Source organism: Canis lupus, chromosome 27, assembly GCF_048164855.1.
Source record: "Canis lupus baileyi chromosome 27, mCanLup2.hap1, whole genome shotgun sequence".
In the NCBI taxonomy this organism is placed as follows: domain Eukaryota; kingdom Metazoa; phylum Chordata; class Mammalia; order Carnivora; family Canidae; genus Canis; species Canis lupus.
In genome coordinates, this window is record NC_132864.1 from 38,424,555 (window position 1) to 38,448,064 (window position 23,510).

A 23,510-nucleotide genomic window follows, 5' to 3' on the forward strand; every position below is an offset into this window, starting at 1 on the left:
CTTACACGGAGCATCAGAGCCTGAGCTCCTGGGCTCAGCGGTGGGGCTGGCTGACGCCTGGGGGTCTGATGGATTTGGTCTTGAAAGGCAGTGGGACGGCATGGGCTCCGGGCAGCAGGTGCCCAACTCACCCAAGGGGCTGGCGAGTCTCAGATGGCGGGAGGCCGAGCAAAGCGTCCAGGACATCACGCAGCTGTGCTTCCTGTGCTGAATGCCACCAGAGGGCCCGGGCCACGTGTCTGGATTTGGCCCTCTGGTGGGAGTTGGGGTGGTGGCCAGCAGTTGCAGGGACAAGCCAGTTAGCAGGTGAGGCTCCAGGGGGGCAGGAAGCTCGTCTGAGCACCCCCCCGCCTCCAGCCAAGCCAGGCCCTGCAGCCTCTACCCCTGGGTGTCACTTACCCTTTCCTTGCACTACAGACAGAACTGCTGTCCCCGAGGCCCCTGTTACCCCAGCTGTGACCCCAGGGCTTCTCTGCGGGCACCTCTGCTCTTGTCCCAGTCCTTTCTCAACTGTGCAGCGAGAGTTCTTTACAAACTAACTGGGGTCACTGTGAAGGTGTGGTCCCCACTGCCCTCACCTGGAAGAGCAGCTCCCCAGCTCAAGCGGGAGCCACCGAGCACTAAGGCTGCCTGCCCTCCCTGACGTCACCTCCCAGACCCTGCCCATTGGAACCGACCCCTCCTTGACCTTCATTATGACTTCTGGACTGGGCTCTACAAGTCCCGGGGCAATGGGAGGCCCGCCTGTTCCCTCCGGGTCCCCAGCACAGTGCAGGGGACACATGAGTGGAGTGTTTGCTTTCTAGGCTGTTGGAGAATGTTTTCGGGTGAAAAAAGGGCACATGAGAAACATGGATGAGGGAAGCCATGGAAAAGCAGAGGGACACCCCATCCTCGTGGGCAGGGTGGACATCCGTCAGGGGAAGCCACGAAGGAGGCACTGTAGGGAAAGGGTGCCACTGACCTCTAACCCCAGACCATCACCTCAGGGGCTCACTTCCCTTTTTTCCACCTAATGAATGTGGGAACAAAAGCCACTCACCTGTTAGCGTTGGACTTCTAGAAATGATGACGTGTTATTTCCATCAAATTTGACAAAAGCAACTACCCTGCCTAGTGACAGGGGTACATGAAACACTCACACCGGCCAAGCAAGATGCCACATAGGCCTGGCAGGTGCACAGTTCAGTTCCCAGCTGCACACACAAGCCTCTGAGCTTCCAGAAGTCACAAGTTCGACTCATTCCAGAGTTGCTTTTCGTACTAAGGCCAATTCTGATACACTGAATAGGAGGCAAAATTCTAGAAGCTTAGACCCTGCTTGGGCCTGTGCTGGCTGAGGCTGACTCTGGGCCTGGTTCCCCGAGCTCCAGGGAGCCTGTGGCTTTCCCACTTCATCGTTTAGGTCTGCCTTGGTCTGTTGCTGCTAGAAATAAACCCACTCACTGTCCTCGCCAGTGGACAGTTGGTGCCTCCTCAGTGGCCAATGTCATCTGCTGCCATCCCCAACCTTTTGGGTGATGTGCACCTTTAAGGGCGACTGTGCTGGAGGCTGAGCCCCAGCACCAGACAAGTCAGGAGCAAAAACAGGTTTATTCAGATCTGTGGTCAGTTACAAAGTTGGTTTGATTTTTGGTCACGCGCCCCAGAATGTGTATTCTCAGTTTACATCAAAACACAAAACTCGACATTTAGTTTGAAAACTTAAAAACAAAGGCTTTGTTTAAAATCACTGTTGAGACATTCTCTCTGGTGCATCACCCGTATGACAGACCAAATTGCTCGAGACCCCACGGGGATGACTTCTGACAGTGAACATGTAATTGAACGTTTAAACGTCATCAAAATGTCAGGGCCTTTGCACTTGAGTTTATTGAAGATACAAAAAACGCCTGTGACCATCTTTGGTTGCAGACCAGATTATGCTGACTCCCACGCCCCCGCCATGTCCCTGCCACGCCCTCTCCATCCACGGGACATACAGGCCTGTCCTGGACTAGGCAGTGAGGCTGGTGTGCCACCAAGCGATGTGCTTAATGGCTTGGGGGCGAGGAGGGAGGCAGGGGTGAAGCAGCGTCCCACTGAGCAGCTGTGTTCCCAGAGGATCTTTTCTCGGAATGGGATGGCCCAGCCTCAGAACGGCTGGGCACACGTGGAGAATGACCCTCACTTTACCAAACGCGATGGCAGCATCTCGCTTTAAAGTCAGGAATCAGAACCACCCTCCAACGTTCTCAGGAACCTCTAGGGTTTTGGGAGCAGAGGCTGAGCTACTGTCCTACTGTCGCCAGGGAGAGACGTGCACCACCCTGCCAACCTCGGGGACGGCAAAGCCCCACCCAGGGAGCACTGCCTCCCAAGCTTCACAAGGCTCCACCCAGGATGGTCAGAGCACAGAAGGCCCTCAAGAGCCACGTCACCGCAGCCCGAGGGCCAAGGGCAGCAGGGGGAGCAGTGGCTGGGTCCAGGGCAGCCCCCCGAGACTAACAGGCCCTCTGATACCACTCCCTTCCCTGTCCGGCCTGGACCACAGCCTTCCTGTCTTAGCTTCTTACACATGGCTCTGTGGCTGTAGGAAAACACCCCAGAGCTCGAAGGTGGCCTCCTGGGCTCAAGGGAGGGGCTGTGCGGCCCTCTTGCTGGCTTGGCCACGGCTCAGAGCTGGTGCAGCTTGCTCCGCTCGGTCAGCAGCGTCATGGCCACCGCGTAGAGGAGGTAGCCCAGCATGAGGAGCAGGGCGCAGGGCAGGGGCCCGATACAGAACAGGGAGGCCACGAAGAAGGCCAGGAGCAGTGAGAGCAGCGTCCGGTAGCTGCCCAGGAAGCGCAGGCTGAGCCTGGGGCCCCGGGCACGGCTGGCCGCACTCTCCCGCGCCACGGGACTCAGCAAGTGCCTGCCCGTCACCCCAGGCTCCGTGAGGTGGTATCGACAAAAGCTGCCAAGGAAGTCGGCCCGGGAACACAGGGCTGCCATCTGGCCTGCAAACTGGGGCACAGACAGAGATGTGAGGAGTGGGCGCGGGCGGGGCCACATGCTCACCCCGCCGCTCCGACGGCGGCTGGACCGGAAGTGGGATGGCTCTCTAGCCGGCACTTACCCTGCAGTTGATGGCGGACGACAGCCGGAAGAGCATGCGGACCAGGCTGGCGATCTCATAGCTCCGGATGGGCTGCAGCTCCAAGTCACCCTGGTACTCAATGTCAAACTTGCGCAGCCCGTTGATGATCTAGACGCAGCAAAAGAGGCAAGCCGCAGGGGAGACCCAAGCCGAGAGGGCAGGCCCGCAAACACCCGTGCAGATGCATCAGAGGGGGGTTTCTGCTGTGGGAGCTCCTGGGACAATGGGGGACAGGAGGGGCCCCCCAGGACGTGGACCTTACCTGGTACCGGCCCAGGGGCGTGAGGATGAGCCCGTCCTCTCCCACAATGCAATCTGGAAGCTGCTTCTTCCCGTTCTCATCTTGTGTTGTCCCCAAGGCGAGCGTGAGCTGGGCGAGCTGGGCCTCACTGAGCTGTTAGGGAGGAAGCACCGTGGCTTTCCACTACCTGCTTTCACTTCCAGGTGAAGGGAGGAGACGGGGCCACACCCTGGGCCTCTAACAGCATGAGGGGGCCCAACATGACATCGCAGGAACAGGCTCCACCTCCCACACTCCGGGTGGGGAGGGAACACCAGGGAGGGGACAGCCCCACTGCTCGTACTCGGAACATCTGGCACAGGTACTCCAGGGCCTTCTCTAGGTACTCGTCTGTCTTGCGGACACTGTCCTGCCCCATCTCATCCAGGTCGTTGGCTGGGTAGGAGCCATTCGTGTCTGTGGAGCAGAAGCCCAGCCACGACAGGAAGGGGTGGCCGGGCGTGCTCTCCCCACACTGGTCAGAGATGGACTTGGCGGTCTGCTTGGCCTGCGTGATGAGCTGAGCCAGGCGCAGGACCTGTGGGGTACATGGGCAGGTCGGCTGGCTCAGGGGGGCCGCTTCATGCCACCCAGCCAGCAAGACACGGGCAGGCGGGCCTGGGGAAGCCCAACAGGCCAGGAGGGGGCGGACATTTTTAAAATTTTTTTTTTTTTTTAATTTTTATTTATTTGTGATAGTCACAGAGAGAGAGAGAGAATGAGGCAGAGACACAGGCAGAGGGAGAAGCAGGCTCCATGCACCGGGAGCCCGACGTGGGATTCGATCCCGGGTCTCCAGGATCGCGCCCTGGGCCAAAGGCAGGCGCCAAACCGCTGCGCCACCCAGGGATCCCTATTTTTTAAGACCAAAACATGCATATTCTGAACGTGAAAGCTTTCCAACAAACGCTGCCTTTATCAGAAAAACCTTAGACCTCAATGAAAAAAGGCAGGAGTAGAGCAGTGTCCAGGCAACACCCACCTTCCCTCTGCCTGAAAGGCACATGCCCACCCCGGCTCTACTGTTCCTACAGCTTCGAGATGGCCATGTGGCCCTGGGGGAGCCCCAACTCACCAGCGTCCGGACCTCGGGCCCAAACATCGGGGTGTACTTGCAGTCCTGGCCCTCCAGGCTGTACACGTGGCTCTTCACCCGGAAGGAGGTGTCGGTGACGGCCGGTGGCCACGAGGACAGAAAGCTGCCAGTGAAGGTGGGAGCCGTGAAGAGTCGGTGCTGGCGGTGCGGGATGACAAGCTCTGGCTCCAGGAACAGCTGCTCCCCTGGAAAGCAGGACACGAATCTGCCTTCAGCTTCCAGGGCATGAACTACCTAGTCGCTGCTGGCAGGCTTCCTGGGTTCCTGCGGAGGCTTCCGAGGGGCAGGGGCCCAGCTCCTGATGCCCCCAGAGTCCCTGCCAGTCTCAATGGGTAGGCCAGAGAAGCTAACACCGGACAAAGTCATCTCAGACATGACACGAACTGAGACCACTTTCCAATGCCACCAGGGTGCTCTGTCTCCCTCCAGCACGCCCCCCACGGGGAAGGCACAGTGCAGCCAGGCCCCGACCTCTACTCCACCACTGTCCACCAGGAGTCCCCATGCCACCTTCACCAGGCCACCAGTAGCCTATGAGGTACACGCAGGGTCTGTGGGTCCCTCTCTAAGTGCTGCTTCCCACTGACTATGGGCTTACCTTTCTGGATCATTTCAGCCAGGTTAGGCTGGGCAAAGACTTTGGCCACTCGGAACACCATGAGTGCGTTCTTGGGGCTGACCAGGTCGGTGCGGAGCGCGCGGCTCAGGAAGCCCACAAAGAGCTTGGTGTACATCAGCAGGTTCTCCTGCACAAAAGGTGCCCTGGGGGCCGGGGCCGTGCATCAGGGGCCACACCTCCCACCACGTCCCCGCTCTTCCCTGTGTTTGACTCTACCCAGCCATGACATCGTGGTGGCTGAGGGCCCAAGGAGGTGGGGGAAAACTAGGCCTCCTGTGGACCACACAATCCTCCACAGGATGAGCCCTTCCCCAGAAGACAGGGCCTCCGTGGCAGAGGCTGGCCCAGCAGCAGAGGCTACTAGGCAGAGAGCACTAGTGAAGGAGAGTGGAGGGTGTCAAGGGGCAGCTTGCGGGGGAGAGTATGAACGTACATCTAAGTGGACAAGAAGGGCAAGGGGACAGTGCAGAGTCACCAGCTGTTTCCATGGGAGGTCAATCCCAGGCAACGCAGCACAGTCGAGGGGCAGCTCGTGCCCACCCCGAAGGAGGCCCCCCAGGGAGGACAGCGTGCCAGGGCTCACCATCTCTCTGACACACACCGGGCCTGGCAGTCGCTGCTCGGGGCCGGCTTCTCAGGTGCATACCTCCAGGGCTGCAGGTAGCTCAGCCACATCTCCAGAACCTGGTGAGACATGCATGTCCAGAAGGCCTGGTGGCTGGTACTCTGGTGGGCTGTGGGGCTGGGGCTTTGGGCCAAATCCTAGGGCGGCCTGGAGCCCAGCTTCCAGGAGGCAGCTCAGGTGAGCAGGGGTAAGCCTAACTGGGGGAACACAGAATGCTTCCATGGCTGAGCGAGGCAGGTGCAGCTTGGTGAGGCTGGGAACCCACCCAGTGTGAACACCTGGGTTCCAAGTCAGGGCGGACAGAGCTTTTCCGTACCTGAGGGTTGGCTTTGGAAACTCAAACGAGCAGAACATGACCCTCAAGGCCTCCCCACCAGGCCTTTGCACTAACAGCTGAATCTCGCCTGTGTCTGCCCCATGGGACCTCCCTTACCAGGCACACAGAGGGCAAAGGCAAAGAAGGCGGGGCTGACACTCACAGCTCTGAATGACGCATCCAGGGGCCAGTGGCCAAAACAGTGCTGCAGGAAGAGGTAGAGCTTCTGCTGGACAAACCTCGGGACGGCAGCCCTGCAGGGGAGGGGGGGAGAGGATATCCTCTTTGGTGAGCCCAGTGGCTCCTATTTGCAAGGGCCAGCTCTGCCAGGGTGAGCGGTGGGCACCCCCGGGAAGTAAGGCTTGTTTTGGGCCCCATTTCTCAGAAGAAGAAACCAAAGTTCAGAGAGGTTAGGTAAGGTCCCAATAACACACAGCACACTTGTGGATGATCTACTGAGGCTCCTGTGACCACTTCTGCTTGGCTTGCCACACACAAGTCACCTGCTCTGCTGGCCCCAGTTGGCCTAGGAATCAGGCCACCATCCCAGCCCTTCTGATAGAGGGAGAGGAGGGGCAGAGGAAGAGGAGCCAGTTTGGCTCTTTCTGCCAGGCCTGGAAGGAAAGGCCGTGGCAACCAGGTGGCCCTACCCACCTGTGGGGCCAGAGTGGAGGTGGGGAGATAAACCCAGGAGGGGTCAAGATGATTTCCCACCTGCCCACCCTGCAGAGACCTCACATGCCATCTCACAACAGAGGGACAGGTCACTATGGCCTGTGCACAGCCCTGTACCTACCGTTTGAACTCCTCCAGAGGGCTGGTGGCATGGGAATGGGCAGAGGGAGAGACCTGCTCGGGCTTCAGGCTGTTGGAAAAGGCGTGCAGATGCTTTAGCAGCAGGCGCACCACTAGCACATGCTCCTCGGTGGGTGTGAACGACTCCTAATGTTGGGGGGGGGGGGGAATGGCGTGAGGGCCCAGGCAAGTCTGGGGTGAAGCCCCCAGGTAGGGCCATGTCCCACCCACACCATTTCTCCTCGTAGGATGCCCGGGCCACCCCCAGGGCCCTCCCCATGCCTTGCACCAGCAGATCTGCCTTGCTCGCTGGCTCCGAGACCTGCTAAGAGCACTGAAGCCTGCACAGGGCAACCCTGGGACAGCTTCCTAAAAGAGACCTGTGGGCTTCCCGGGCCATTGCCACCCAAGTCCTCAGGGGTCCCCAGCTGCTGGTCAGCCAGAGGAGCAGCAGCAGGAGGCACGCCAGGCCAGTATCCCACCCTGGATCTGGATTCCGAGTTTCCTGCCTGCCTCCCGGGTGTGTGGAGACAGCTCTCTGGGGCCCATGGCTTTCCCTTTCAGGTACAAACACTCCCCCCGGTCCTCCTGCTGCGACCCCCCCTTTTCCATCGGCTTCCCATTCTGGACACAACCAGCTGGGGGCTCGACCAAGGGTGGCCTTTCTCCTTTGCTAACAGACCCGTGGTCAGCACAACCCCTAAGACAAGAGCACTCTCAATCTTGTGGGCTGAAACTCCAATTCATAAAGTTCACGTAGGATCTTTAAGACCCAGACTAGAGAGGACAGCTTGTCTACTGGCTGTTGCGTGATGGAGAATAGGGCCGGGGCTCCTGAGTGGCAGGGAATGGCACTGGCAGGCCCCACTGCCCGTCAGCTCCCAGCCCTGGGGTGCCCATACACCCTCCTCTCCCCACACTCACCCCCAAGGCCTCTGAGGCCTCCACAGACTTGATGGAGGAGCTTTCGGAAGCCTAGTCGAAATCCTGAGCAACGCTGAGGCTGGCACAGGCCATGCCTCCTGGCACAGCCTCCAGGGACCCAGCCCCAGCCTCGCCACCGCCCACGAACTGTCCTCTCGGCTCTCCCCACCATGGATCTGCCTCCGCGGGCCCAGGCAACACATCCCACGCCTCCGTACACACGGACAGGGAGCTATGGGGCCTTATGAGGAGATGTGCTGTTGCTTTTCAGTACACTTAAGTTTTTGTGTGACGAATTTGCATCGTTTGAAGGAAAAGATATTTTCATAGTAATGAAATTTCAGAAAGCACTGATGCCAGGCTGTAACTGCCCCTCGGGAGCCTCCCTCTTTCTCATTCCTGGTCCCTCACCGACCCTACCACTGTCTCCCTGACAGAGGACAGGGCATCCGTGCTGAACTGGAACTGTGCCCCATCCTGTGCACAGGCCCTTTCCATCACACTGGAAGCCCCCTGGGTTATCTTCCTGTGGGTGGGGGTGGGGGTAGGAAGAAGCCAGACCTTCCCTCTGACACCCACCCCCTCAAGCCAAATCCCCATAGGAGCCTGGCCACCGCTGTACATGGCCTCCTCCAGCTGCGTGCCCTGGAGGGACACGTTCCCAATGCCCTCCAGCATTTCTCCCAGGGCCCTGACCTTCTCATCTAAGCAACCCCTCCTGCTGAGGACGTTTCTCCAGGGATCCTGCTCTTAGCCAAGTGAGACCTTCCCCAACACAGACTGGAGGGGTACCCATCTCTGTGCTCAGGCCAGCCCTGCCAGCCTTCCTGAACCATTCTCTTCCTTCCTCCCCTCCTCTCAGCAGTTGCTGCTTCTGGGTGGGACCCCTGTGTGCGCTCACCACCCCATCCCACCAAAGTGGACTTCTCATCCTCTGCTCAAATATCAGATTAAGTGTTGTTGTGGGCTCCCACTGAGGGGGAACTGGACGATCCCCGACCTCGAGCACGAATCTAGACGCAGGCTTTCTGCCCAGACCTTGCTGGCATTCATCTCATGAATCTATGACCCACCAGACTCCATCAGCCCTAATAGCCTGCAGGTCTGAACTCCCCCTACCAACCTCAAAACCATCCACACCGGTCATGTCAACCTAAAGCAGACCAGTCTTTATGAGGCTCTCATCCACTCCTGCCTGCCTCTGGAGGAGTGCACAAGTCCACACCAGGCCAGGGCCCAGCATGCTCAGGAATCGACAGCATCCCTAGGCCAAGCCCTTGTCCTCTCCGCCCCTTGGCCTCACACAGGCTTGGGGTCGGCAGAACCACGCCACCACGAGCCCTGGGCCTCCCTGTGCTCGGTCAGTTCCTGAGCACCAGGCCTGCACTGCCAGGCGAGTGAGGCCACTGCAAAGGCCTTGCTGTTCCCACTCCCTCAAACCGGGGCCAAGAGCAGAAGCCACCAACTCCCAAGAGCTTGCAAACTCCAGGTGGCTTAGGGTTTGGCCAGGAAGATCTGGTGGCCCTACACCCCACAGCTGGGCCAGTCTGCCAAGCTGAAGACCAAGCCACGCTGAAGACTGACGCTTGCCACCATCCGACACACACACACTGGCCTTGCTCTGTTTGGAACTGGTCTGAGTCACCCCAGCCGGCCCCCCGCCGGCCCCTCGCTTTACCACTGCACTGCCATGCGCTCCATGGCTCACACCACAGGGCAGGGGTGAAACGGAACAATACGAGAGCGGCCAGTACTTGGTAGGCGTGGAGGGCCTGGAGGCTGGGTTGGGCAGGGCTGTGGAGGGCGCTGGAGACACTGAGTCGGTAGTGCAGAACCTCCAGCTGAGAGACAACAAAACAGAGAAGCCGAGAAGAGGCAGGGAGGGCAGAGGGCGGGGGACAGGAGGGGAGAGACCGGGGAGGGGACAGCAGGGAGAGAGAGACAAAAGTGAGCCCAGAAATAAGGAGAGAAAACAAAAAACAAAAAAACAAAAGCACATCAGTGACAATCCACACAATCAGAGCCCCGCAGCCTCAGGCCAGTGGGACACCACCCTCTCAGCCGCCCTGACAGGCCCGCCTGCTGGGCAGACCAGAGCCAGGCCCCAGGACTGCTCTTCCACCTGCCAGGCAGAGAGACAGACAGACACTCAAGGTCACCTGGACAGCCTCCTCCGTGTCACTGGGGCCTGAAGGGCTCTCTAGCACCCCGAGGTAGGCCCGACTCGCTCTCCTGCCAGAGGGTCCTGCCCTCCCCTGACCCTGAACACTCCGTGTGCAGCATGTGCATGCTGCAGCCCGCCAGGATCGCAGGGGCCTTGCTGGGACACACCGCTAGCCACCGAGGCCCTGAAGGCCCCAAGGCTCAGAAAAGAAACTTTTGAGGAACCAGTTTAATGGAGAACTCTCTGCTCACAGAAGAAAACACGCAATTTATTGGACATCCCCTGGTTGTTCCAAACAGAAATTTACCAAATTGATATATGATGTGATCAGTTCTTAGGTATCAAAGTCCAGTCAGCGGCCCCTCCTGAATGGTTCTCTCTGTGGGGGCTGATTCCCAGGGTGGCGCAGAGGCTTAGCAAGGCTCAACCCCCCAGGCCTGATGCCCTCCACACTCTGCATTCTGTAAGTCGTTAAAGGTGGCACAAACACTCATGGGTTTGAATTCTGGGAGACCCACCTCACCAGGACTCCCCAACTCCAGATACACAGAGCCCTTCACCAGTCCCAAAAGGCCCCAAGATATTGGCCATGGCCACATACATCCAGGGGCAGCTGGAACCCTGAGGCTGAGACAGCCTGGGACATGGGGGATGACGGCTGAGTTGGCACAACTGTCCAACCCCCTCCACCCTCTGCAGTGACAAAGCCTGCTAAAGTAATCCCCTTCAGCCAAGCACAGCCCAGATCCGGCCCTGGCACACATCCTGCCCTGTGAGGGCCATGCCTCCCACTGAGTACCATGCTTCACACAGGAGAGGTCAGAATGCGTGTGCCAGACTTGAGGAGACAGGCACAGCCAGAGACACGCAGAGCAAGGACAGGAAGGAACACAGCAAGTTGTCCGCCCTTCAAGGTCTTCCTCTGAGCCAGACCCGGGGCTCAGCTACAGCTCAGTGGGAATCAGGGAACATGTGGTTCCCCTCCTGGGTGCCTGCCCAGCCTACAGGAAAGCAGGGCAGGCCCCACAGTGGCCGGAGTGTGCAGTCTTTAGCGACCACCTGCCTCTCCAGAAGCCCTGCTCAGTAAGCTAGGGTGGAGCAGAGGCCCAGGCTCGCAGAGCAAGCATCCACCCAGGGGATGCATTAAAGCACCGTGGGACCTCTCAGAGCTGCACTTCCTGCATCTCTAATATCAGGAAAAGAGTGACCCCATAGCTAGGATTCCACATGGCAGCACAGGCCTGGGTAAATGTAAGGAGCCTCGGATGAAGGAGACCTCCATGGTTGTCTTTCTCCACTTCCCACACACCAGGTTTTCTGAGGTTTCATTTTCAGCCTCAACAGGAGGCCAAAAAACAAAAACTCCAAAACCCTCTCTGGGTGTTTGGTGGGGTTTCCTGGTTGTCCCCTGACCATCACCAATCATTCTGAGCAGCTTTGATCTGCCTCGTGGTCTGGCCAAGAGGAAGCAAACGTGGGGAAGAAGGGGACACTCCCCCAGCCCCCACTCTGGCAGGTACAGCCCACCCACTCCTCACAGGTGACAGGCAGATCTACTAAAAATTACAGTGAATGTGCTCCCACTGTCTCAGAAGACAGAATGAGCAAAGTAGCCTCTGCCTCTGCAAGACCAGCCACATGCACAGGGGCTGAGCGAGCCCCCCAGCACCACAGGGGAAAGCCTGGCCCCCTGACCCCCGTGCATCAGCCAGGAACATGCAGCAAGTCCACTCTGGAAGCAGGAATGGCAGTGCAGGTGATCAGTGACTTGAGAGGCCCAAGATGGAGTCCTGGCTTTCCCTCTGTTCCATGTGGTGCCAAGGACAGAGATCTGGGGTACTCTGTACTTTAAGAGAACAGCAGTTGGGGGTTATTCCCCAAACCGGTAATCAGCAGAGTACGGAAGGTGAGCTGGCTGCTGAGACTCTGCAACAGGAAAACAACTGCTACTTGCTGGAATCACAGAGGGAAAGTCACAGGCCACCCTTACGAATTTCAACCCACAGAGTCTTAATTTAAGAACTCTCTCAAGAACTTGGTCTGGCATTGACAAAAGCAAAGTCTAAGAAGCAACACAGAAGCACACAGAAGCGCACAGAAGCCACGGATCGCACAGTTGGTTACAAGCTGATGCTGCCCTCAGCAGGGCCTGGGTTCATGTGTTTCAGGCTGTTTCATGGAGTGTGAATCGAGGCGCCCACCCTGCCTCTCATTAAGCTAACAGAGCTGTTCTACCCTGACGAGTCCAGTGGGCTGCCAGCCCAAGCGACAGCAACCCAGGGAAGGTTTCAGGAACACAGCTGCAAATGAGCATGCTGCCCTGTGAGGGAAGGTTAGGAGAGGAGGAAATAGGCCAGGCCACATGCAGGAAGGCACCAGATCCCACCCACCGCACAAAGGGCTGCCTGCTGCGGCTCTGGAGGAGGTGGAGGGCAGCGTGGACGCCCAGGTGAGCAAAGTCTGCCAGGGGCCACCTCGGCAGGAGAGCAGGAGGCACTGTGACAGTAGAGGGGACAGCCCCAGCTGTGACTCCCAGAGGCATCTGCAACTCTCCTGCCCCCAGAGCACGAGCACCACAATCTCATCCATTCCAGCTGCCGGGAAGCAGGCTCTTGAAGTAGCATGGGGAGGACCCCAGAGAGGACAGGCCTCCGGCTCTCATGGTGAAAGCCCACCACAGAACAAAACCCACCTGCTGTCCAGCACTGGAGTAAGGGGTGATGGGGAGTTTCTGCTTCCCACCATCCAGCCCTTGAAAACTAGCTGAGATCAAGGACAAGAAGTAGCAGGCAGACCAGGCACACCAGGGCCAGAGCAGATGGAACAAAAAAGTGCGGCAACGTACCTTAGCGTGAGGTGACTGCATTTTTTGGTACATCTCCAAGGAATAATGATGAAGCCACATTTCAACAAAAACCTGCAAGAGAGCACTGGATGGTCAAATAATTTTCATCTAGGGTGTTGTGAACAACAAACCCCCCCCCCCAACCTCTGGGGCAGGGGATTAATATCCAAATGACGGTGGTCACAGGAAATCCCTCCAGCAATGAGGGAGCGGGAAGATGTGGGGGTGGGGCAAGCTTTCCCATGGATCCACTGGACACTGAGCAGCACTGGGTCATGAGAAAGTCAGAACTCAATGGACAGGGAATCCTAGGATGAAAAGCACTGCCAACGACATACGTTAGACAGGTGGCCACGTTTCTTCCAGTCTTGGATTTCTACATGGCACAGCAGGAAAATACCAACAATTTTGAAGCCCTCTCAGGCTGAGGACAGTGTTTAGGCCTCTGTCCCCTGGGGGCAGAAGGCAGCCGGGCAGTTTACTTTCAAACAGAAGATGAGAAGGGCCTCCTCACTCTCACCTGGAGTAGAGTTTCAGACCTCCAGATCTCATGGGAGGCGGGGTCTGCGTTCACAGATGTCTGATGAGAGACGTGTCGCTTCAGGAGGCTGGTGTGGTGGAGGCCATAGGAAGCAAAGGGGATGGCTGGCGTCCTGAAGGACACACAGAAACAAACAGGCCTTTGTTAGGGGCTCCTGATGGCACAACCAGAGGCAATCCGAATGTGAACAGTGGGTGGCAAGAGTAGCCATTACACCTGCTGAATCACAGGACGGACCCCGTATCCATATGGATATACAAAACCAATGAACAGGAAAAGTCTTCCCTACCGCAGCGTGTGCACTGATCAATGTAAGGGAGGAAAGCAGAAAAGCACCCTTAGGCAACCATCCTATTAATAACTGATTTAGCCAATGATCATCAAGGGACACTAATACCAATAATTACATAGTCTTAGCCTTTCTTCCCAACAAACCCCTCCTGCTAATTAATTTAGGCACAAAGTACCCATTTAATCTCACAGTAGGAAAAGCTGGCCAACACCCCCTCACTCCCCCACCCAGTGATCAAGACAATATCACCAGCATACAGACTCCTTAGCCGCTGGGCCTAATTGCTAAGAAACACCAGAGACACTCAAGATAAGGGCATTTTGCAAACCTCCGGGTTGCAAGCTTCCAAGGTGTCAAGGTCAGGAAAGACAAGGAAGACTGAGGGACTGTTCCATAGAGGGACCAGAGACAACCACACACAGAGAGCAAGCCTGCAATGGATCCCAGCAGGGGAGCAGACATGGGTGGGGTAGCTAGTGCAGCTCGAGGGGGGTCTAAGGATGAGATAGTGGTCTGGCTGCAGTAGTAATTTCCTGATTTGGATAAAAGTGCAGTGGCTGGGGGATCCCTGGGTGGCTCAGCAGTTTGGCGCCTGCCTTTGGCCCAGGGCGCGATCCTGGAGTCCCGGGATCGTGCGTCCCAAGTCAGGCTCCTGGCATGGGGCCTGCTTCTCCCTCCTCCTGTGTCTCTGCCTCTCTCTCTCTCTCTCATAAATAAATAAATAAATCTTTAAAAAAAAAAAAAAAAAAGTGCAGTGGCTGTGCAGGAGAATGCATTTGCTTTTAGGAAATACACTCCAAAACATTAAGAAATAACAGGCATTGTATCATAATCCACTCAACTGAAATAGCCTAGAAAAAATACATACAGAAAAATAGAAAGTAAAATGATTTAGGGACACCTAGGTGGCTCAGCAGTTTAGCGCCTGCCTTGGCCCAGGGTGTGATCCTGGAGTCCCTGGATGGAGTCCCACGTCGGGCTCCCTGCGGGGAGCCTGCTTCTACCTCTGCCTGTGTCTCTGCCTCTCTCTCTCTGTGTCTCTCATGAATAAATAAATAAGATCTTTAAAAAGATAAACAAAACAAAATGATTTAAAAATGGAGACGAAGCCCCCATGGAAGTTGTTTGTTATTCACGGCAAGTTTTCTTTATACTTTAGGTTCTACGTAAAAATAAGCCAACAAAACTGGGCCCAGAAAACAGCTTGGCAGCTGAAACGTGTCTCTGAGACGGCATGAACCTGACCAGTCCGGCTCCTTCTTGGCCGTAGCATTACCAATGCCTGGGCACCCTCTCCCCACTGCTATGCCCCCACCTCCCCCGCTAGTCCCCTCTCCTTGGGGTGTCTGTACACACACATTGAGTCCTGGGTCATGGCACAGCACATGCCAGCAGCTGTGGGGCAGACTATGCCTGCCTCCCAGGGACAAAGGTGCATGAGCTGAGGACGGTGAGGAGCACAGGTGGCAGCTCCCGGGGTAGGAGCGTCTCCTGCAGGGAGACGGCCAATTGACCACTGGCTGAAGGCCTCCCAAGACCTCAGTTCACCCTTGGGTTGAGGCTGGCTGCACACTCCCCCTTCCTGCATGGTCCAGCCACAGCCCAGCCTACTTGGACTGGCACAAAAGGATATTTACCCCAGGGCCTCTGGCTCAGGCCAAGACCTGGTCCTGCAGCCTACACAGATCCCTCCGGTTTTTTTTTTTTTTTTTTTTTTTTAATATTTTATTTATTCAAGAGAGAGAGACAGGCAGAGAGTGAAGCAGGCCCCATGCAGGGAGCCCGACGTGGGACTTGATCCTGGGTCTCCAGGATCAGGCCCTGGACTGAAGGTGGCACTAAACCGCTGAGCCACCCAGGCTGCTCCATCCCTCTGATTCTTATTCTTCCACATGTCAGCCATGCAGTGGCTTGCCTACAGGCCCTTTCTCTCCAGCACCACCAGCCCAGTGGCATCAGTCAGCTCTGGAAACACAGCTTCAAGCCACTACTTCAGTGTGGGGCTTGGATATCACACGTAGGGAGGGCTGCCATGGGCAGAACACAGCCCACTCTCAAACCAAAGCTAGGCCTTGTCCATGTGGCTGCAGGACCTGCTCACTGAAAACCCAGACACAGACATTCTCCTTACCCCCTGCTCTCCGGTCTGTGCCAGGGTAGCTGGGGTTGGGGGATCTCAGGCATAAGAAAAGTTGGAGCAACCTGAACAAAAGTGGTACTACTGTCCCGCGAGCAATGCCCGCTGACCAGGCTACTCCCTCATGGAATGGCTACCCCAAGCCAAGCCAGGGCAACCAGAGAGCCTTACCTGGGAGCTGGTGAGGGACTGGGCCCCCCGGGACTGGAGGAGAGTGGGGGGAGCACACTGCCTTCTGTGGGTAGGAACCAGGACAGGTACCTGTCCACGAGGATGAAATAGGCACAGTCTGAAGTTCGGATGTGGAGGGCCCCAGGGAGTGGCTGGAAAAGCAAATCTGTATTGGTGTGTGACTCTGGGTGCCGCCCCTGGCTGCTGACCCCAGCAAGTGCAGGGCTCAGATCAATGCACACGAGCCCTGGGACATGGGCCATATGCCAGAGGTTGGACCAGAGGCACCCCAGGGCAGTACTAGGAGACAAGTTCCCACCACAGGGCGCCTGACTAGACCCCAGAGTCCTTTTCAGCATGCAAACTTCCTGGGCACCTCTTCCCTGCCCCATGCCCAGCAAGCACTTCCTGCAGGAAGCTAAATCAATTACCACCCGGAGTGCCCGGATCACCCCACGTTGCCTGTCAAGTCTGCGCAAGCTCGTCATCCCCACTAAGTGAGGATGGCCTGAAGAATAAAGGCTGGAGGAGGAAGCAGAGGAGGAGCTGGAGAAATGAGGTGGGAAGGGAAAAGAAGTGGAAGATAAAGGGAAGTCCTAGGTTGTAGCCCCAACCATCGTGGGGTGGGGGTGGGGGGCTTTGATCAAAAGCTGCTCAGGGTCATCCCTTTTGTACCTTTTGGGTGATGAGGCTCAAAGCAAAGAAGAACATGTAGTACTCGAACGGGTCTGATGGCAGCATCAGGAGGCAAACAGGTCTGGTTACTGGGCCACCCCAAGCACTGTGTCCCACCCACTCAAGGCCCCCCACCCCTGCAGACACTGACAAAGGATACTGAGGGCCAAGTTTAGGCCAAGGCCCCCTGTTGCGGGGAACTGGACCTTGTTGTGGTACAGAGGGCTGTCGGGGAGTACGCGCTCCTGGATGGATGCCTTCACAGGGCCCTGTGGAGACAGGGCACTGGGCTTGTGGGCAGGCTCCAGCAGGGCACTCCCATGCAGTGCGGAGGCCACCAGCACAGGGACCCTGCCTGGGGGAGCAGTGCTGTCTTCTGGGTAGCACTGGAGCAACAGGGCCTCCACTCAGAATGGCTCGCGTTATCCTCAGGAAGACCCTCAATCAGCAAAGGCAGGAGCTCTGGGAGTTTCTGAGCCTCATCAAGCACTTCACATTCCCCATCTTCTTTGCTTTTCATACCCACCCAACACGTCACCCGTCAATTTGCCCCTGAAGGACTGGAAACTCAGAAAAATAGAGCAACTGGTTACACAGCTCTGCCTGCCACTCAGCCAGGCACAAACCAGGCTGTGTGGTGCTTTCTCCATGGGCAGAGTTTGGAATAATGCCTCCTGGGCCCTGAGCAGACTGCAGTGCTCTCCTGCCCCCCGAGCCCTGCCCAGCCCCCATCACCATAGCCGCTATGCCGGGCACTCTGCCCCGAGCACGACTCTCACTCCACTGCTTACTTACAGGCAGGTAGGAGACAGGAAAGTCAAACTTATAGTCTTCAGCCTGAAGCTTATAAACCAACTTCATCATTGGGCCACTGAACATGAAATTAAACCGATAAAAACAGGACAATGAACTATAAACCATTTTGCTGTTTCTTAACTTTGAAAAATACAGCACTTTAAGAATGGGATCACCATGAGGAAACATCTAGCCCCTCTCAGGTGAAAAACCTACCTACCCAGGGTCTAGAAATTCCATTGCAATGCTGTACTCCATAGGATTCACACGTCCCTGTAGGCAGCGGAGGTTCCAGCCGACAAGGACACCGTCTAGGCTGCCGAAAATGCTCTCCACCAGCCATGGGAAGATGGTGTGCAGTTCCTGAGACAGTGTACAGGGGAAGCTTTGGGCAGGCTTGCTGAGGACCAGTACCTACTGCCAGGCTGCATAGGCCTCCTGCCCAGTCCTGCCCTATAGTACAAGTTCTCCATCTCCTTCACTCAGTGTATACACATGAACTGGAAATTTCCAGGATAAGAATATTTGTCCAGGTTGGCTTCCTGGATTTATACCTACTTGATAATTCTGGGTGTGAATATAAATAAAATATATATTTTCAGTATGAAAACCAGGATTTCTCAATCTTTTGGGCTGGACACGTCTTTCGTTTTTCAAAGAATATATGAGATATGCCCCAAAGAGATGCTAGCAGAACAGTACCTTTGCTGGAAAATCCTCGATGACTTTAACCAAGTCTTGGCACCGCTGTGCAAAGGGCTTATTTATAGAGTCAGCTTTCAGGCTAGCCTACAAGAAAGAACAAACCGAAAAAATCATGAGCATATTCACTTGGCAGCTTCTGCGGTTATTCTGGCTCAAACCAAAACAAACTCAAGTGATAGGTAGGAGTCAGACACTGCATGGGCCTGGTTCCCCAACATCTGATGTGTCAGGTCATGCATGTGTCAGTGGCCTAAAGAATGCAACTAGGAGAGGCAGGGGTCCTTTGCTCTCTAAACAATCAACAATCAGGATTCTTCCCTGCACCCTCTGTCAGGCACCCCCAGTTACAGCAGGGCACTGCAAATTTTCATGACAGAAGTGACTTCCACCCAATCCAGAAGGAGGGGGTCAGCTCCACGGTCAGCCTCACAGCAAAGGACTTATTGTATACGGCATCCCTCACAGACCAGAGTACTCACTGAGTATGTACACATGAACTGGAAATTTTCCTGTGATGACACCACTGTGATCATCAGTGAGGATGCTCAACAAAAGAAGGGTGACAGCAGAAACCCTCTTAACCAAGCTGTCCTTTATTCCGTTGGTAACAAGCCAATGAATTCATTACCTTAAGAAATAAGGCAGCCTAGAAATAACAAATGGCTTTAACCAAATGTCAACACTAATCATGAAGGTGATGGGCAGGCCAAGGAACATTCAGGACAAGAATGAAGGAAATCTACCCAAGGTCAGAGGTGTGGATTAACATCTGGAGAAAATGCCAGAATTTGAACCAAGAGGGCTTTGCCCAATGATATCTAAGCCCTTAGCCACCTCTAAATGAGGGCAGTGTCTCAAATCAGAAGTAAATATCTGGGCTGTTGCAGCCACACACTGTGGGAAGGCTCCCCCATGCCTGGCCTCTCTATCCACTCGATGCCAGGAGCACCTCATGTGTTGGCTCGAGAGGGTGCACCAAAGTAGGATGTCCTTCTGAATAAATGTTTACAGAAAGTATCTTCTGGGAACTAAAACTAGGAATCCTCACCATGGCTATCTGCCTCACACCTAACTTCCCAGTGTCATGTTTCATACTGAGAGTGTAGTCCTGGTACCCCCAGGGCAGCAGTGTCCTGCCTTCACGGAGGACAGTTAAGATTAGAATATCCCATTGAGTATGCCAAGACTTACAAGACATGAAAATTCTGATATATATCCTTTCACATGCTCCTCCCCATGCCCAGGAAGTAGTGAAAATGGCATTTGAACCAACTTATCTTGTAGGTGAGAAACTCATCTTATAAATGAGAAAACAGGGCTCAGAGGTTGAGTAAACCCAATGTCCTGCACTGGTATGGGGCAGAGTCAAGTCTAAGGATTCTAACCCCCAGGCCAACTTTCTTCACATCCCCTCAAAAAACCACCAGCAGAAGGTTCAAGCCAGAGGAAAGCACTCACAAGTCCCTGAGCTGCAGAACTATCATCACGCTGACACTCCCACAGGCAGCCAGTACTCACCAGCAGGAAGCTGGGCTGCTGCAGGTGAGGGAACGCCATAGCAGCCTCCTGGCAGCTGGTGAAAACGCCTGTCTTAGGAAACCACTGTGAAAAAACAAAGGCGACATCTCAACATCTGCCATACAACAGAATACTATATTGCCTCACAATGTCCAGGGGAGTATGTGTGTAACTCAACACACACTGCACTGCCCAGTTTCACGTTTTATAGAAATGCCAGTCAGATGGCAGTCCATGGCGGCCACCTTCAGAGCTAAGTGTGCGGTGGCAAATCCTTGGTAACGCTTGTACGGCACTTGTTAGGTGCCACACCTGTTCTAAAGACCCTCCATATATTTCCTCATTTAATCCTCAGGGGTAGGCAAAATTGTAAAGACAGCCTTTCCAGATTCCTATCCTTGGGTATTCAATCAAACACTCATCTAGGTATTATGAAGGAATTCTGCAGATGCGACTGAAGTCTCAAGGGGGTGGACCATAGATACAGAGCAGTTCCAGCTGCCAGCCAGAAAGGAAATGGGGACCTTAGTTCCAGAACCCGAAGGAAGGAGATTCTGCCGGTAACTTGAATACGCTTAGAAAAAAATTCTTTCTGAGAGCTTCTGGGTAAGAGCGAAGCCAACCAACACTTTGATTTTAGTCTTGTGATATCTTAGGCAGAGAACCCAGCAGAGCCTGCCCAGACTTCTGGACTATTTAACTGTGAGATAAGAGTGGATACAGTTTTAAGCTGCTAAGTTTGTTGAGGAAGAACTGAAAATATATCCTCCAGGTGCATGAGTGGCTCAGTGGTTGAGCATTTGCCTTTGGCTCAGGTCATGATCCCAGGGTCATGGGATCAGGTCCCGTGTTAGGCTCCCAGCAAGGAGCCTGCTTCTCCCTTTGCCTGTGTCTCTCATGAATGAATAAATAAAATCTTTAAAAAAAAAAAAAAAAGAAAGAAAGAAAGAAAGAGGGGCACCTGACTGGCTCAATTGATTAAGCGTCTGCCTTCAGCTCAGGTCATGATCTCAGGGTCCTGGGATCAAGCCCCACATGAGATTCCCTGCTCAGTGGGGAGCCTGCTTCTCCCTCTCTCTCTGACCCTCTTCCCTACTGTGCTTGCTCTCTGTCTCAAATAAATAAATAAAATCTTTAAAAAAATAAAAAATAAATTTAAAGAAGGAAGGAAGAAAGGGAGGAAGGAAGGAAGGGAAAGAAAGAAAGAGAAAGAGAGAGAGAGAGGGAGAGAAAGAAAGAAAGAAAGAAAGAAAGAAAGAAAGAAAGAAAGAAAGAAAGAAAAGAAAGAAAGAAAGAAAGAAAGAAAGAAAGAAAGAAAGAAAGAAAGAAAGAGAGAAAGCTCGATCCCTGGGTGGCTCAGCGGAAAGAAAGAAAGAAAAAGAAAGAAAGAAAGAAAGAAAGATCGATCGATCGATCGATCCCTGGGTGGCTCAGAGGTTTGGCGCCTGCCTTCAGCCCAGGGTGTGATCCTGGGGTCCCAGGATCCAGTCCCACACTGAGTCCCACATCCCCTGCATGGAGCCTGCTTCTCCCTCTGCCTGTGTCTCTACCTCACTCTCTCTGTGTCTCTCTTGAATAAATAAAATCTTTAAAAAAATAGAGAGAGAGAGAAAGAAAAAAATATATCCTCACAACAATCCTGCAACGTCAATACAGATAAAGAAGTAGAGGCAGAGAGGAGGTAAATCACTTGCCCTCACTCAGCTGGTAAATGGCAGGACCGGGCAGCCCGGGTGACTCAGCGGTTTAGAGCCACCTTCAGCCCAGGGCGTGATCCCGGAGACCCGGGATGGAGTCCCACGTCGGGCTCCCTGCATGGGGCCTGCTTCACCCTCTGCCTGTGTCTCTGCCTCTTTCTCTCTCTGTCTCTCATGAATGAATAAATAAATAAAATCTTAAAATAAATAAATAAATGGCAGGGCCAAGATTCTAATGCACAGACCTCCTAAGACAACTCCTACAGAGACAGGTGGGTAAGTCTCCTGAATGTCACCTGTGCTCTGTGAGGATGAATGGAGGGGATGAGCAAGCTCAGTCGTGGGAGGTTGTTTTCTTTTTTTTCTTTCGTGGGAGGTTTTGAAGAAGCCATCAGAAAATTAGGAGCAACTCTCTAGATTCCTATCTCTCTGCCCACCTAGGTCAGAAACTGAAAATAATCCAGATGTGGACTGAACAGAAAGGGAGCCTGAGACTGCTCTGCCCACAGCATGAGTAAGGGCGCTGAGGCGGCAAATGGAAGTGTATGTGGATGAGGAAAGACCAAGTGCAAGGAGGCTGTGAGGCAGTGGAGGAGTTGACAGGAGATGTGCATCTCTGCCTCTTGGCAATAAAAACACCTCCCGGGTTTTTCCAATTCTTAAAAGTACTGGCTATCAAATCCAGTTTTAAAGACCTAAGAGGCCTCAGTACTGAACCAGGAGAACACTGCGATTAAAATGACCAAAGCAAAATGATCAGAACAGCATAAGATCCTGGCCTGTTTCCAAGGGCAGAGCTTTGGCCATGCTGAGGTGCGAGGGCCTCCTTGCTCAGAGGCAGCCTGCACTGGCAGCCGCCGAAGGCCTGAGGCCCAGAAGAATCTTTCGGAGGGCGGGCAGCGTCTCCTGCGCCCTGTCCTCTAACCCAGCCGCAGCCAGGCTCCTCCATCACACACCCTTCTCCACTGTGTATCAAGGGTTCCTTTCATCCGGCACTTCACAGCCACTTTCGTCAGTTGCTGCTCCGGATCTTGTTTGGGGTCTCAGAGCCGCAACGCCAATCACACTATGGCCAAGGCCTCCCTCTGGCTGCGCTCTGAGCAGCAGAAGCAGAGCATGCTCCCATTAGCAGCTCACAACTGCCCTGAGAAGGGAGCATCGGGATCTTCATATTACAAATGAAGAAACTGAGGCTCGGAAAGGCCGGCCCACACAGGGAGGAGTCGGGTGAGAATTCACCCCCACGGCGCAATTAACCCGAATCTCTCCTCCCACCAACTCGTTCAACGGACGTTAGCCGAGCACCCACCAGGACCGGGTGTGCGGGGCGCGCGGGAAGGGGGCATGAGCGCGCAGCCGAGCCCCTGGCTCCCCCGCCTGCCGGCCCGGCTCGGGGCACGGACCCCGACGCCCGGCCCGAGGCCTGCGGCTCGAACCGGAAGTGAGATGCTTCGGCGGAGGTCCTGGGGGCGGCCGGCCCGCAAGCGGCTCCCCCCACTCACCTGGGGGACCCATAAAGTCGCTCGCCGAAGGGACGGAGACCTCCATTCGGCTACCCGGCGCCGAAATGTCGTCATCAAGCTGCGCTTGGCGTCACGCCTCCCCCGGCCCAGCGGGAAACGCACCGCGGGCTCCGCGCGCAGCTATCTTAAGAAGGCGCGTGCGCACAGCGGAGGCCGGGTTCATAGGGTTACACCTCCGAGTGCGCGTGCGCGTGCGCGTGCGCAGCGGGGGCAGCCGTCGCTCTTAAAACCCAGCGTTCCCGGGCGGTAGGAGCTGGAAGGAGCGCGCGTGCGCGGAAAGAGAAGCTGTCAAGACGGTCCTGGAGGCGCGCCCCCTATCGGGGAAACGACGCGGGATAATTACACCCCGCAAGGACTGACTTTTCTTCTGACCGGTATTTATCGAGCGCCTACTACATGCCAGGCACTGCGTGGGTGCTGCTGCCCAAGGGAGAATGACCAATGCCGTCTGACCCTGCTTGCCCAGAAACGGGTCTCCGCGGTGCCACAGGATCCCGCACGCCCTACACACACCCCTGTTGTGGGATCACTGAGGACGACCGTGGAGAAGGAATTCTTTTTTTTTTTTTAATTTTTATTTATTTATGATAGTCACACAGAGAGAGAGAGAGAGAGGGCCAAATGCAGGCGCTAAACCGCTGCGCCACCCAGGGATCCCGGAGAAGGAATTCTTG

General features: G+C 55.3%; 1 protein-coding gene across 8 annotated transcripts; it reads right to left on the reverse strand.

Moving 5' to 3' along the window:
- Nucleotides 1-1,574: 1,574 nt before the first annotated feature.
- On the reverse strand, nucleotides 1,575-22,982 carry SMPD4 (sphingomyelin phosphodiesterase 4). 8 transcript variants are annotated; one of them, XM_072803595.1, is made up of 20 exons: nucleotides 22,816-22,981; nucleotides 19,617-19,700; nucleotides 18,096-18,182; nucleotides 17,614-17,756; nucleotides 17,394-17,469; nucleotides 16,759-16,867; nucleotides 16,599-16,651; nucleotides 15,924-16,075; nucleotides 13,303-13,435; nucleotides 12,783-12,854; nucleotides 9,528-9,614; nucleotides 6,851-6,996; nucleotides 6,218-6,308; nucleotides 5,715-5,797; nucleotides 5,093-5,256; nucleotides 4,474-4,679; nucleotides 3,703-3,936; nucleotides 3,381-3,512; nucleotides 3,098-3,226; nucleotides 1,575-2,985 (listed from the first exon to the last, which is right to left on the reverse strand). In XM_072803595.1, exons 1-20 carry the CDS (start codon nucleotides 22,888-22,890, stop codon nucleotides 2,656-2,658), a joined length of 2,586 nt encoding a protein of 861 aa, XP_072659696.1. In that variant the 5' UTR covers nucleotides 22,891-22,981; the 3' UTR covers nucleotides 1,575-2,655. The 8 variants fall into 8 exon arrangements, with proteins under 8 accessions (XP_072659696.1, XP_072659694.1, XP_072659702.1 ...); XM_072803593.1 differs by having other exon boundaries at nucleotides 5,697-5,797; XM_072803601.1 differs by lacking the exon at nucleotides 22,816-22,981 and adding an exon at nucleotides 22,623-22,665 and having other exon boundaries at nucleotides 5,697-5,797.
- Between the last annotated feature and the right edge of the window lie 528 nt (nucleotides 22,983-23,510).

Coding starts and splice junctions, on each gene's coding strand:
- SMPD4 (XM_072803593.1), bottom strand. CDS start 22,890: ATGACGACATTTCGGCGCCGGGTAGCCGAATGGAGGTCTCCGTCCCTT. Junction 13,436..15,923: donor AGTCCCTCACCAGCTCCCAG/GTAAGGCTCTCT, acceptor TGTGTCCTTCAG/GACGCCAGCCATCCCCTTTG. Junction 4,680..5,092: donor GGCTGAAATGATCCAGAAAG/GTAAGCCCATAG, acceptor CCTGCTTTCCAG/GGGAGCAGCTGTTCCTGGAG.